The sequence below is a fragment of the Harmonia axyridis genome, chromosome 2 (assembly GCF_914767665.1).
Source record: "Harmonia axyridis chromosome 2, icHarAxyr1.1, whole genome shotgun sequence".
NCBI classification, from domain to species: domain Eukaryota; kingdom Metazoa; phylum Arthropoda; class Insecta; order Coleoptera; family Coccinellidae; genus Harmonia; species Harmonia axyridis.
The window spans coordinates 44387360-44402146 of record NC_059502.1 but is presented as its reverse complement, the minus strand read 5'-3'; the positions used below and the strand labels follow the sequence as shown (position 1 = coordinate 44402146).

General features: G+C 32.4%; 2 protein-coding genes across 2 annotated transcripts; both read left to right on the top strand.

Annotated features, from left to right (window-relative positions):
* Positions 1-2942: 2942 nt before the first annotated feature.
* On the top strand, positions 2943-3750 carry LOC123673317. The gene is made up of 3 exons (XM_045607805.1): positions 2943-2964; positions 3062-3465; positions 3529-3750. The coding sequence occupies exons 2-3, from the start codon at positions 3109-3111 to the stop codon at positions 3748-3750; spliced, it is 579 nt and encodes a 192-aa protein (XP_045463761.1). The 5' UTR covers positions 2943-2964; positions 3062-3108.
* Positions 3751-3819: 69 nt separating this feature from the next.
* On the top strand, positions 3820-7513 carry LOC123672898. The gene is made up of 3 exons (XM_045607228.1): positions 3820-3978; positions 4041-4573; positions 7420-7513. Exons 1-3 carry the CDS (start codon positions 3847-3849, stop codon positions 7421-7423), a joined length of 669 nt encoding a protein of 222 aa, XP_045463184.1. The 5' UTR covers positions 3820-3846; the 3' UTR covers positions 7424-7513.
* The last annotated feature ends 7274 nt before the right edge of the window (positions 7514-14787 follow it).

The following is a 14787-nucleotide window of genomic DNA, read 5'->3' as shown; positions in this document are numbered from 1 at the left end:
TGAACCTATATATTGGTCCATATTCATATTATTTCTAACCTTATTGCATTTCCATTCCGTATCCGTACTTTCAACATCTTTGTTTCAGAAATTGCGTCAAATTACATTTTTGCTTGATCTTGTAATTATTTGAGCCTTAGTATGTCAAATTCTAGACGGGCCGGCAAAATTTAAGAGGTGCCCGGGCCATTTGGGGGGGGAACGTTCCCCCAGTTCCCCCCCCCCCCGTGGATCCGCGCCTGATCTATAATTGTGGTTCCAAAAAATGTTAAAATAGTATTATATCTTATTGCTGTTGATATAAATGCATGAATTACTATGATAATAACAAAAAAGTAACATAAACTTATAAAAAAGTAATTTTAATTACATGTTCCGATTTATGCTTAAATAACTTTTGAAAAATTGCTTTCAGAAAAAAATGTATACAAAACAAATTGTAGAAAATGTAATTAATAATAACATTGCTCTCTTTAAAAATCTTGATAAAGTTGATAGTTTTTAAGATAGATGATAAATAATGATTCAAGACACAGAGGCCGATGCAGCGCATGAGTCAGAGAGAGACGGCGCTAACTAAAGGTAAGAAACGCATATTTATGAGTGCGCGAAATTAAAAATTAAAAAACAGGTATAAACAATGAAATTTTTTAAGATCTCTATTTACAATATTATTAACTATTGTATAAAGAATTAAGGAAAAAATATTATTAATATTTTTTTTTTTTAATATATTTTTCATGGGTCGAAAGTACCCAAATTTGAGATTTTTCGAACCTTTAAAAATTCATATCTTTAAAAATATTAACTTTATCGTAAAAAGTCAGAGGGCCTTTTTTATTTGTATTTCAAAACAGAATATAAAAAAAAATTTGTCCGGTTGAAAAATAACAATTCCTTGCAATTGTTCAAACAATTTCGGTTTGAACAATATGGCCCGGGGTTGCCCCATGGCAACATGCATTTATATTATCAGTAGGGGAATTTGAAGAGGATCACATAAGAAAATTGAGGTGGAATAGTTTTCGGTACTTATGCGCCGATTCCTCCTGGATTGGTTTATGATTTTATTATCACTTTCAAGATGATTACTTTTATTGTACTACGACTACGAACACGTCTATGTCTGAGGTTTATTATTTTCCTTTATCCATCCGCTTTGGCAGCGTCGCTCTTTGTTTTGCAATATGTGATTTTTGGATTCGTTATCTGTACAGGGATGTCGCTAGGCAATGTTTATAGATCAAGACAGGTTGTCTCGTAACTTTCAACCAATCAGCGTCAATCATTCGTGACGTCACTCAGTTTACACATTCAAATAAATAACTTCACTATAGATTGGTCGTGTAGGATCAGAGAAACAGGAAAATGATACTCTGTTAGTACGCCCACGTTTCGGAAAAATTTATTTCCATCCTCAGGGCTCATAACGGTGCTTGATGTCCTCCATAAAACCCATATTAGAGATGATGTCAAAAAATAACCATAAACTATTTCACAAGATCTGAAGTGGTGATCCAAAAATTTCACTTCACTATAGATTGGTGGTGTAGGATCAGAGAAACAGGAAAATGATACTCTGTTAATTCGCCGACGTTTCGGTTATTTTTTGACAACATTATCTCTCATATGGGTTTTATGGAGGACATCAAGCACCGTTATGAGCCCAGAGGCTGAGGATGGAAATAAATTTTTCCGAAACGTCGGCGAACTAACAGAGTATCATTTTCCTGTTTCTCTGATCCTACACCACCAATCTATAGTGAAGTAAAATTTTTGGATCACCACTTCAGATCTCGTCAAATAAATAACATTTGATTGTAATGAAAACGTTTGTTTTCACGGATTTTCTTATTAGTTTGATGGCGTATATCGTTTGTAGCCTCTCCTTAATAGTCTTTAATATCTTCAATCATAAAATAGCTACGATAAAATGTCTGTCAATGATGGCCAATGGCGATACAGACTCTCTATAGATCTTGACAGACTCTGAATGACAGACGACACTAATTTCCGGGAAAACCTCGGAGGCTTTCGGCAAGTCTCGTTGACAATCGGGATATTGACAGCCAGCTGCCAGACTGATTTCGCGGCAAAGTGGAATTTTCAACTGAAACAGCAGTGTTAGCAGTTTTGAGTTTTTTAAGTTTGGAAGTTTTTCAATGGATATATTTTGTGACATGGCAGATATGGAAAACCAGGAAAAAGTTTGCTCTCTTTGCGGTGTGGAGTTTTCTACCATTTCTTCAAAAAATAGGCATTTGCGAAGTATTCATGAAGTGAACAATACTCCGACTTCGAAGTCGCATATTATTTGTCCGCTTTGTAAGAAAAATGAGCTGCAGTGTGGAACTTATAAGAAATTAGAAACTCATTTAGCATTGGAGCATGATATTAAATTGGAGTTTGAAACACATCACTTCACTAATGAAGAAAACTATGAACATTGGTTTGAGACAGAGAAATTGGAAATGATATATGCAGTCCACGGAGTGAAAAAATATAAGGATTATATACTTAAGTCTTATGTTTGTAACAGAAGCAATTCGAAAGGTGATTAACATTGTTTTCCCATTTCTGCAAACAGGTAATTTCAGTAATCCGTTCAATTGGAATATTTATAGGAATATATCTAATCTCTAGATACTTTATTATTTGCACTTCTCCAATTTATAAATAAAAAATATGCTCTAATGACAGATATCCTTAAAGGTAGGAGTTTCCTAAAATATTGTAATCAGTGTAATCTTCATATTATAGGGCAGACTATTTCAAGATTTTGGAAAACCCATGTAGGTCATGAAGAGGATACAGGGACACAACACTTATCAAAACTTGATAAGAAAGAAATTGTCAAAAAATTGTGTGATGGTGTTATTGTAGAAAGGATTATCTCTGACGCAAGGAAAGTGAAATCAGAAGTGAAGTGAAATCAGAACTACTGCTTTTTTTTTAAACAGAAAGGTACTATTCCCAAAATCAGTGTTTTCTTCTATTGTTATAATAAAATTGAATTTGAAGAATAATTAGGGTATGATAGTTTTTTTTCATATTATTTCAGGCGAACAACATCCATTATTGCATCCTAACGACTTTTGTCTAGGGTTTATGAATGAGGTAATGGAAAAAAAAATCAAAGATTTCCCAAAAATAATATGTATGGATGGAACCCACTGTACTAATCAGAAGGGAATGGATTTAACTGTGATGCTTGTGAAAGACGATAGGAATATGGGATTTCCAGTGGCCTTTTTTCTTAGCAATAGATTAGACCAGTTGACTCAAGAAGTTTTCATGAAAGCACTGAGTGAGAAACTTGTGGATAGAATAGAGCCGGAATATTTCATGAGTGATGACGACCCAAAATATTATAATGCATGGGTAAAAGTAATGGAAAATAGACCAAGAAGACTTTTGTGTACCTGGCATGTGATTAAAAACTGGGTGATCCAAGACAGATCTAAGGTTAGTAATGAGATGTAAATTATAATTTTCCATGGATAAATATTTATATGATATATTTTTCAGATAAAGAATGAGCAAATAAGGAAAACAATGAAAATTGAAATGAAGAAAATACTGAATGAAACCGACATTCACAAATTTGAAGAAAAGAGTCAGAAATACTTTGAAAAACTGGAAAATTCTGAAGAATTTATGTTTCTCAATTATCTCAAAAAGTATATTAATCTAGCAATATTCCCCAAATATTTCAAAATAAAAATTTCTATGTCTTTTACAGTTTGTTAAGCATGAAATTATTTTTTCAGTAATTATTACCAAAGTAAAGAAAGGATAGCAACGTGGGCGCATTGCTATAGATTATATGCAGGAATTAATACTAATATGGCACTGGAAACTCTCAATAACATCCTCAAAACTAACCTACTGAAAAGGAAAGCAAATATACCAGTTGATCGACTTCTGGACGAAATGGAAAATTTAGTGGATGGCAAAATGTGGCAAAGAATATTAAAGGTTTACTTCTTCCTAAAATCATTTCTTCTGTTTAGTTTTTGAGACATTACTATTCTTTATAGATAGAAAGACCCCATTCCAATAACTACCAAGACAGACTCGTTGCTAAGGCTCACAAAGCTGCAGAAAAATTACTTTCAAAGAATGAAACAGAGGTAATAGATGTTGGATTCGGAGAATTTTTGGTAAAATCTTCAGCAGGTATAATTTTTTATAAGGTACAATATAACGAATTGTGTGAGGTGGAATGCCGAACATCATTCTGTAGGATATGCAAGATTTGTTTGCATCGTTATAGATGTGAATGTCCTGATTTTGCCATAAAAACTAATATGTGTAAACACATACACTTGGTATGTTTGCATGAGCAAAGGTCGGGAAGCGATTCTGGTTTAGGTGATGTTGCCGTGCAGCTTTCTTTGGAAAAACCTTCAGAAATTAAAATGGCCAATAGTGAAGAAATCCATGTCTTCATAAAGAGAAAGAGATGTGAAAATGATGATACAGACGTGTTGGATAGAAAAGCAACAAGGGAGGCCAAACATGAAACAGTTAACAACTATCTGAGATCTCTGGATGATGAGGAATTTGATAGGTAATTTTAATAATTGTGTAAATAGTACATATAGATTAACATAGAGCCACCAATGGAATGGAGTTGTAGTTATCATCGGAAATACATAAAAGAGGGGGAAAAAATGAGAGAAAGGACGTTTATCCTCTTGTTTAATTTGAAGGAAAGATAACGAATTTCTTATTTCGATTGTTTTTATTACCTGAGTTGATTTGTAAAAACCTACAATTTTAGTAACTTGAGTTATGACATAGAATTAGTTAAAAAAATTGTTTGACCGTTGTTCAGGGCTTTACCTAGAAAATTACAACAGCGATGAAATCGCAAAAAAATCGATGGATCGGTTTTCATACAATTTCTCGAAGAATTGACGTTTTACAATGCGAACAAATAAAAAAAATATAAAAAGGTACCTAGTGTAAGCTTGGGCTAGTTGATAGGAATAATTAAATAAAATTATGTGGTCTCCAAAGCTGCAATTGGCGCATGCTAACTTGCTAAGCTGATCTTGTGACATACTATTTCTAACGTATAATTTAATTAATTTTAGTGCTTTGCACTAGCTACAAACATAGGTGACGTGTTAACATAAGGTTAACACAAGTTTGAAAATGCTCCCTCCAACTTATTATCGTGAATATACCCCAGAAATGTTAAAAATGTCAAAAAAACTTTTTTTTTTCAAAATCTCGAAAATATTTTTTTATGGAATTTGTAAAAAGTGAATGAAATTATCACTCTCAGTTCAATTTATTTGTAATGTGAAATTTGAATTAAATTACCTCTACGTAATCCAGTCAATTTGTGCTCACATGTGCCCCTCAAAGGAAAGTATGGGTTAGTTTGATTTTTTCGATCTTATGTAACGGGTGTTTTTTTTTCGAGGTATATAACTTTAAGTTGGCACTACTGTTCAAGATGGCGACCGATTTAACAGTTGTCAAGTGATTTATTCTCAGTTCGGTTTGGCAATTCATCATGAATAGACTCACGCCTGAACAACGCTTGAAAATAGTGCAATTTTATTTCGAAAATAATGGTTCTGTGCGGAATACGTATCGCGCACTACGTCCATTAGCGATGAAGCGCACTTCTGGTTGAATGGCTACGTCAACAAACAAAACTGCCGCATTTGGAGTGAGGCTAATCCTCAAGTGTATGTCGAAACACCGTTACATCCAGAAAACTGACTGTTTGGTGGAATCATTGGTCCGTACTTCTTCAAAAACGATGATGGCCAGAATAACAGTCAATGGTGATCGGTATAGAGCCATGATTACTAACTTTTTCATTCCTGAATTGAACAACCATAATGTCCAGGAGCTGTGGTCCCAACAAGACGGCGCAACATGTCACACAGCTCGTGCCACAATCGATTTATTGGAAGACACGTTTGGTGACCGCCTAATTTCACGTTTTGGACCAATTGGCCTCCAAGATCTTGTAATTTAACACCGCTAGACTACTTTCTGTGGGGCTATGTAAAGTCATTGGTCTATGCGGATAAGCCACAAACCCTTGAACATTTGGAAGACAACATTCGCTGTGTTATTGCCGATATACGGCCACAAATGTTTGAAAAGTCATCGAAAATTGGACGTCCAGATTGGACTACATCCGAGCCAGCCTTGTCGGTCATATGCCAGAAATCATATTTAAAATGTAATGCCACAAGATTATCTTGCGGATAAATAAAATTCATATCAATCGAATAATCCATCGTTGCTTTATTGCAATTTAAAATTCTATAGCTCTAAAAAAACACCCTTTATTTTGTTGGGTTCTGAATCCGAATCTGAGGTTTAGCACCAAAATTCTGTGACGGAACATTAAAAAAAAATACAAAAAAAAATTAATCTTCTGACGTTTTCTTCCATAAAGTTTTTTGTCCGAAAAACCTGGCTCAAACGATAGTTCAAATTTGGCGTATTATATCTATCTCTGCTAAAACTCAGTTGATGGGGTAGTTTTAATTTCTTCGATTTATTATCTGTGTTCCTGGGGTACAGAATTCGAATCTGAAGTTTGCCACCAAAATTTCATGATACAACATTGAAAAAAATGCAAAAAAGGTGATAACTATCATTTTTTACCGGTTTTTTGCATATAAACTTTCTACTCATAAATTTGAATTTGAGTACTCTGTTGTATAAATACTACGACGGTATTTTTTTCCTAAATATATTTATAGGAATCGATGTAAAGAAATAAACTGAATTTCAAAAAGTGATTTTGAAAATGCTTTTTTTCTCAAAACATACCTACTTGAAAAATAAAACTAGTGAAAATAGACTGAATGGGTTGGCTCTTTCAAAGTTGATATATTTAAAAAGAAAAACATAAGATTTTTTTTATAATATGTAAAACCCCCCCCGAAACTGAAACCTGGCTACGCCCGTGGAATAGAGAAGAAGTCAACATCACGTGACTTAAAGCGGTACCAGTACGCCATTTTGGATATAGATCTCAGTTAACTTTTGACCAATAACATTTCATAGTAGTGAACAGATCCGTATTTACAAGTTTTGCATATCTGCATATCCATCTTCACCATACTCTAAATATAGTTAAATTTATATGGCAGGATATGTTGTATATTATTTGAAACAAAAACTTGTTTGCGAACAATGCTTGGACTCAGGGCCACCGCCAGACTTTTTGGCGCCCCGGCAAAATAAAATTTCGGCGCCCTTCTTTATAGGCAATACTCAATAAAAAAACCTATTTTTGGATATTGTAAGAATATTGTAGGTTTAGTTTAGTATGACCAAAGATGTGACAACTATCACGTATCACGTATTCACTAGACTTCTCTTCAGTTCGATATTTGTTATTAACGTATATAACCAGAAAGCTTATTTTTATAGATGAGTGAATTATGTGAGTTGATCCGGCTGTTTTGAATATTGTATCCAAAACCAACAATCCTCGTTGCGTCAACTGATGGTTCCCTGAGGATCAGCATCATTGAGAACTAAGGTATCTTCTGAGTCAGATCACTCAGATCCTTGGTTATTTTCACAGCGAAGAATTATCGAAAAACATTATTTTAAGCAGAAAATATCTCAATCATGTACCACTTTTGATGTAAGGTAAGGTATATGTCTTCGTCTTAAAACTATAAAATATTGAATTGGACGTTTCGGAGATATTCTCCTTCTTCAATAAAAATGACCATTTTGATTTGATACGAAAAAAATTGTGAACGTTTACAAATATTTTTTATTATATCTACAGTTTGAAAATAATACAATAAATTTCTTTTCCCAATTATCTGTCATAGTATTACAGTTTGAATTTGAATTATATTATGAAATCATTACAATATACCTTTTTTCGAGACTTGAAAATCATTAGTTATATCATAGTATCTACGTAATCTTATATTTTGCAAAGTGTTCAGAAATTTTTCATGCATAGATCTAGAAATATTGAGTATCTGAACGCTGGCTCTTTTGTGTGAATTCAGTGTGCATTTATATATCAGATAAGTTTAATTTAATAAAAACTCAATGCATTTGTTAGGCGGAAGGAGAGTAGGAAATTGAATCTTCAATCATATCCCAGGATATTTCTTATAAAATAAAGTATAAACAGTACTATTATGATATTTGATATTTTGAAATTGAACATTTCAATACCTATCTTATAGGTAAATGAGAAAGTTATTACAATTACCATACCCTTTTTTTCAACAATAAGAATTTTGATATTTGCATGATTGAGGGAAGTCTTACAAAGTTCGATCATTGGTAGTTGGCCAGACTGTAAACGATAAATTTGAATAATTTTCTGAAAATTTGAATGCTTTGTGTCGACAATTGTCACAAATCACAATTCCTTTTTTCTAATCATACCTCTATTTTTTATGCTTGCGTTGTATTCTACAAGTAAATTTAGTTTCCATATCTTGCTTTTTAGTTTTCATTATGAAACTTATTTTCATATTTTGATCTCGTGAAATGAGACTTTTTCTAAACCACCGATCTTGTGATTCCAAAAATGATATATTTCATTATTTATGGATGCTAGATATTAACCTCTTGCTAGTATATTGTTATTTCACGAAATAAAGTCCGAAAATATTTCTGTGAAGTGTTTACATAAAAATAAATATATAATCTGAATTATTTTTTAAAGTGTTTGACATGATATTTCGAACAACCTTAATGAAATACTAAATAAGACATAATAAACTTTACGGTTATATGGGACATTCGCCGCCTGGAATTTTCAAACTTTTCGAAGAAATTAAATAGCAGTGAATTTACATCTGTTTGTTCATTGTAGAATTTCTTCAATAGTTTCACACTGCTTTGAAAATAAAATTCCGATGCTGATAAGGCAAGCCTGCAAAATATGTTTTATTTTATTTTGCTATCATAAAAATTATTAAGCTTTGTTGGAGAATCATAAGAATAAAACGATGACTTATATCTTATAAATTGAAATGAGTTCTTTCATTTTTATTATCCAATCCATACAGGGCACAGGCTGTTCCAACATTGATGCGATGCTCAGTTAAGGGCTGATATTTTTGATTTTTTTTCGACATAGTAACACGAGGTTCTATTAGATTAGAGTTACATTATCTAATTGTTTGGAAAGATACAGGGTGTACCAAAAAAGTATACCTATCTCGATTAATAAACAAATATTTTTTCATGGAACATCTTTTTTTACATTGAATTTTCAGATTGCACGGAATAAATTAACCTAAGTTGGTTCGCTCAAAATTTACCGTTTTTGAAATATTTCGATTGTTTATAAAGTGAATAGGCTTTGGAAGATCCTAACGACAAAACGAGTCAATTAATTGACGACTCATTCAAACGTTATTATCGGGCATATTCTAAATGGCATAGCCCGGCATAGCCTGCATTTTATTTTCTTATCAGGTAGCAAATTTTAGTATCTTTGAAAATTTGTCTCCTGAATGACAAAATAAATCATAAGGTGTACCAGTTGAAATGGTCCAATACTAACTTTTGAATGCGTCATCAATGAATTTTATCATTTCGAACACCCAGTGGAGTTTTCAATGATTTTCTTTCGAAATCTCATTCAAATAAATTCCTTCATTACGAAATTTCAGCGCTTAATAATTTTGTTTAGACTGTCTAGGTATATCTAGTGGTTCTAGGAATTTCAAGCCTCAACTTTCAATTTCGGTCTGTAGAATTTCAATGTTATGATTGAACGTAGGTATGTCCTCAATCCAATGAAGGATTGGAATATGTACAATTGTTCTTGCATTTAAGAACACTCTTTAGATGTTCATTAATTCTAATCTGGAAAGCCTTCCTGTCGAATATACCTATACATTTTGGCAATCATGACAGGTCAACTGTTGATTTATCATCTTTGGAGGTACCTAGTAAACATGTTATTTGTTATGAATTTCAAAACAAATTCGAACATCAGTTAATTCCGCGCAGCTCGGTCAAAAAGATTTTACCTGGTTATATTCATTCACCTTCCCGGTTAGTGGTTTCAGACGAATTGTGTTCAAACTGTGAAGAAAATACTAGTAAATAGCAACAAATAAGTATTCTGAAGGATCTACAAAATATTAAATATTAGGTACTTGGGTATTTAAATACATAAATTTAGTTGAAATTTAGTGAAGTTATTGAAAGTAATAAGGCGCTTATTTAGCTCTTACTAGATTGAATTATTTAGGTCCAGTGGTGTCTCAGTGGACACAACAATATTGAGGACAAAGAGTACGCAACTGACTTGTTTGTTTTTAATAAATTTTCAAAGATTGAACAACTAATAATATAGGTACAACTTTTTCGTCACCTGTATTTCCGTAATATCTAGCTTCGTTTTCGAGAAAAAAAAAATTGAAGCCACTCTATTGAATCATAAACACCATGTGGATCCTAAACACCATGAATAGTTTTCAGAATGAGTTCAGCTAATTTTTTTTCTCGATAATAAAGCTTGATATGAAGATAATACAGGAGACCGAAAAGTTCCATTTTTTGTTATTCAATCTAAAAAATAAAAACTACAGAAAAATATTTAGGATAATTCATAAATAACTAGGTACCGTTTTTTCGAAACTTCTTCGCTCGTCATATCTCGGAAACGAAGCAACGGACGGTTCGTAGACCATTTTTATGACCAAACAAACCAATATCTGAAGCTTCGTACCAGTGTAACCAGATTTAGTAGAAATCAACTTTTTTAGGTTTTTCGCATTTGCATGAAATTTTTAGTAGGAAGAAATCAGTTGGTAGATTTTATAAGATTCAGAAATCTCACCGAGACGATTGGAAAAAGGGATACCTGGACTGTTCCGATGAACCAATTCTTTGTTCATCGAGGTTCTATGCGGTTCTAGAAGACCGTACATAAACATAATAAAATCATAAAACTTCGTTGGTGGCTGTCGGTTGAGAATAACTACGAAATGTGATGGAATTTTCGAAGGGTACATCATTTAAAACAGATGGTAAAACGAATAGTGCAAAATTTTCAGTTGAAAATATACCTACCATTATCTCACATCAGTTATTCTATTAAGCGGAAAAAAATATGTGTAACTGGAATTTCATTGACAAATTAAAGTGGCTGATTATTTCAGATTCATAGATATTCATTTCACATTACAGAATCGTTTTTTATGAACTTTATTTTATAATAGTTATTTATAATACAAGTGCAGAAGGCATTGATATTCTTCCACGAGTTCAAAATTCAAAAACGAGCCACGAAGTGGCGAGTTTTGGAATGAACGAGTGGTAGAATGAGCCTTCTGTACGAGTATTATACATTATTTTCTCTAATTCATTGCATTTTCATTGAAATTAATGAAATATTTCCATAAATATAATTTAGTGCTTTTTGCATTGAAAAATGTCGGTTGGCAGAACTGATTTCTTTAAGGCAATTTGATGAATTGACAGATAAAGCCGTAGCGGAAAATTCGGAGTGCCAACATAGAATAATAAAATATAACCATGAAAACTGTGCGTTTCTGATATATTCTCGCACGATTTTGTTCTACAAGATGTGGAAGAATGAACGGAATAACCACAGAATTAGAGAAAGATTTTTTACGTATCTTTGTATTCTCAATTAATTTAATCATTCGGTTTCATTTTGTAATAAGAGACTATGAAAGCATATGTTCAATTGTTGAAAACAAATAAAAAAAAACATCCAAAAATTTTATTATCTTGAATCGAATTGATTTATTCTAATTCTGAAAGTAACGATTGAAATTAAATATAATTATTATAATAATTTTTGTTACTTGAAATCGTACTTATAAACTTCAACCTTACATATCATGTATATCATTCTTTCAGATTCAATTTCGATCTTTTCTGATCGGACAAAAAATCTTATGTATCCACTTATGTGACAGTTAGTTCTTCATTTTATACTATAGTTGAAATTAATGAAGTACTTGTTTGAACAAAATACATACAGAAGCAGGTATAAAGGTCGTGAAGAATAAAATCTCATTTTTTTTTAGTTTAGTATAGCGTTGGCCAATAGTCGATTAAACAAAAATAGTATTATTTACATGGGTTAGGTAAATGATAGTGAAACTTAAAATAATAAGGATTAACACGTATAAGGGTCAAGAAATTGATATGCAAAAAAGTTCCATTAGGATTCTTCCATGGTGAAATTCATATTTACATTCGAATTCTCATTGCTCTGATACTTGCCTAAAGAAATATTTCAGTAGGCACTTAAAAAACAACGACAGAAACGAGGTTTACTATCCTTCTTACCAGATGGTGTTAATGCCATTATTTGGGATAAATATTTTCTCCGAATACTGCATTCTTTGCGGGTTGAGTAGGTCATAAAAAGTCATAAAAGCTCTTTGGGATTTGCCAAAAGAACGGTACTATTAGATTTGTTCTTGTTTGAAAATCAATTTTATCTTGGAAATATGTATTTAAAACAGAAAATGATAAAAAAATGAACGTTAACTCAAATATACATTGGAATATGCAGTTATGCAAATTCATATTCATCCGAAGCCTAGTTATGGTTAAGCCAAACTCGTCGGTTTTGTGATCAAGGAAATATTGGATAATTTTTTCAAGATATTCTGTTTGAAATTTTATGTTTTTGGTTGAGCTATCCACATAATATTCATTACGACTCTTGAAATTGTTATTCAACATCTAAAGGCAACATTTTATTGAGATTGAATCAAAAGTTTCGAAATCTTCAAAAAAAAATTCGAACGGCTATATCTACGAGATTCCTTGTTGGATTTGGACAAACTAAACAGCAACATTCGATATTCGAAGATATCCTGAAAATTTCAAGTTGGAATATCTCTCCGAGAATTATCATTTTTTCGGCCGGACGAACACAATTGAATTTCAAGACAGATTCATCATCAGTGAGTCGAACCCTCGGTCGAGCATTGCAGATATTATGACGAAATAATAAGGTTGAATTATGGCTCTAAAATATACAGGGTCTTTCACGAGGAACCTCACCCATATTTATACGGGAAACTACTGAACGTATTTTCATGAAATTCAGCACTTATAAGTATTTCACGATGCTGATGAAATCTAAAATATTTTCAAGGCATTAGCACCTCCGGTTTTTCCGGAAATGACGTCAACTTCCGTTTTTCAAATTAGAACACCATTTTTTTATTGCAGAAATAGATTCCTTCTGAAAAATAAAAGTTCCTTCATGGGAATATTGTATCATTTTATTGATTGATTCGACTATGTAGATTACGAAAATGCTTACGGTTGGGCGATCAGTACATTATTACATAAATTATAGGCAAAAATCTGTAATTTTTAAAGAAAAAATTGATAATTTTCCCGAAGCTGCCACTTCTTCTAGACATGGGCTACGCACTTGAAACCTCACTATGTTTTAGAGCGGAACTTGAAGTTTGGGAACGTTTTTATTTGAGTGGTCTTTGACGAATAATTCAGGAGATATAACGATTTTTAGAGGCAAATTTCCTGAAAATTTCATCTTTTTGGCGTGAAGGGAAAAGAAATAGCTGAAAATTCAAGACGAAAAACAGTTTTTTGTGAATAACTCAGAAAATACCCATTTTAGGGCAAGGGTGTGATGCATACACTCACATTATTTTTTAACGTAGATTCAATATCTGCCATCAAAAAATGGGGTTCTAATTTGAAAAAATTGATTTTTCACGATTTTGTCATCCCTAACTTTGAAAGCGATTTTTTCACCCCCTGTATCATGAATCGCAATTTCGATTTTTAAAGTGGATACATCAATCTTACATCTTGAAAAATCCCAAAAATGAAAATTTTCCATCCAAAAACCTCGAAGTTATTCTTGTTTCAGCGGAGCTCTATTTTCGATTTTTTTTTCGAATTTTCCCGCTCAGAGAGAATTTTCCAACCAAAACTGAAAAATGTTACATCAAAAAAACTTGAAATTTACTAAGGAATCTATTTCTGCAATAAAAAAATGGTGTTCTAATTTGAAGAACGGAAGTTGACGTCATTTCCGGAAAAACCGGAGGTGCTCATGCCTTGAAAATATTTTAGATTTCATCAGCATCGTGAAATACATATATATGCTGAATTTCATGAAAATACGTTCAGTAGTTTCCCGTCTAAATATGGGTGAGGTTCCTCGTGAAAGACCCTGTATAGTCATAAGTTTTCAAGTATGGAATAATAACTCATCACATTCGTCCCTTCCATGCAGGTTCCTGCTATTTGATATTCAATTTATCTGTTGGTTAACTAGTATCATTCATTATTGTGACAATTCAATTTTTACTTTCATTCATATATAGTCAAAAATTTTTCTAAAATAAAAATTGAATTGTTAAAAATTCAAAATCATATTTGAAGAATTTGAACTTGTTCTCTTTCATATTCATTTTGCTCATTCTTCTTCATTTTGATAATCCTGTTTATATTATCAACTTCGAAAAATTTACTATTTTGAATCAGTTCGCTTCTATAAAATTCTGGTGTACTTATGCTCTTACCCGACCATAATCTTACATTAGTTTAGATATAGGAACAATATATTTTCCGATTAAAAAACTTCACTTTCAACATTTCCTACTAAAGTGCTTAGTGCTCGAAATTTCGAATTACTTTTACAAAGTGCTTAGTAATCGCGAGTCTTTTGTGAAAATCGGTGCTTAGTGCTTGGTGCTCGAAGCCCTTTTTTTTCGAGTGCTTAGTGCTCAAGCACTTTTTTTCAGTGCTCGTCACAGCTCTGGTCCACAGTCC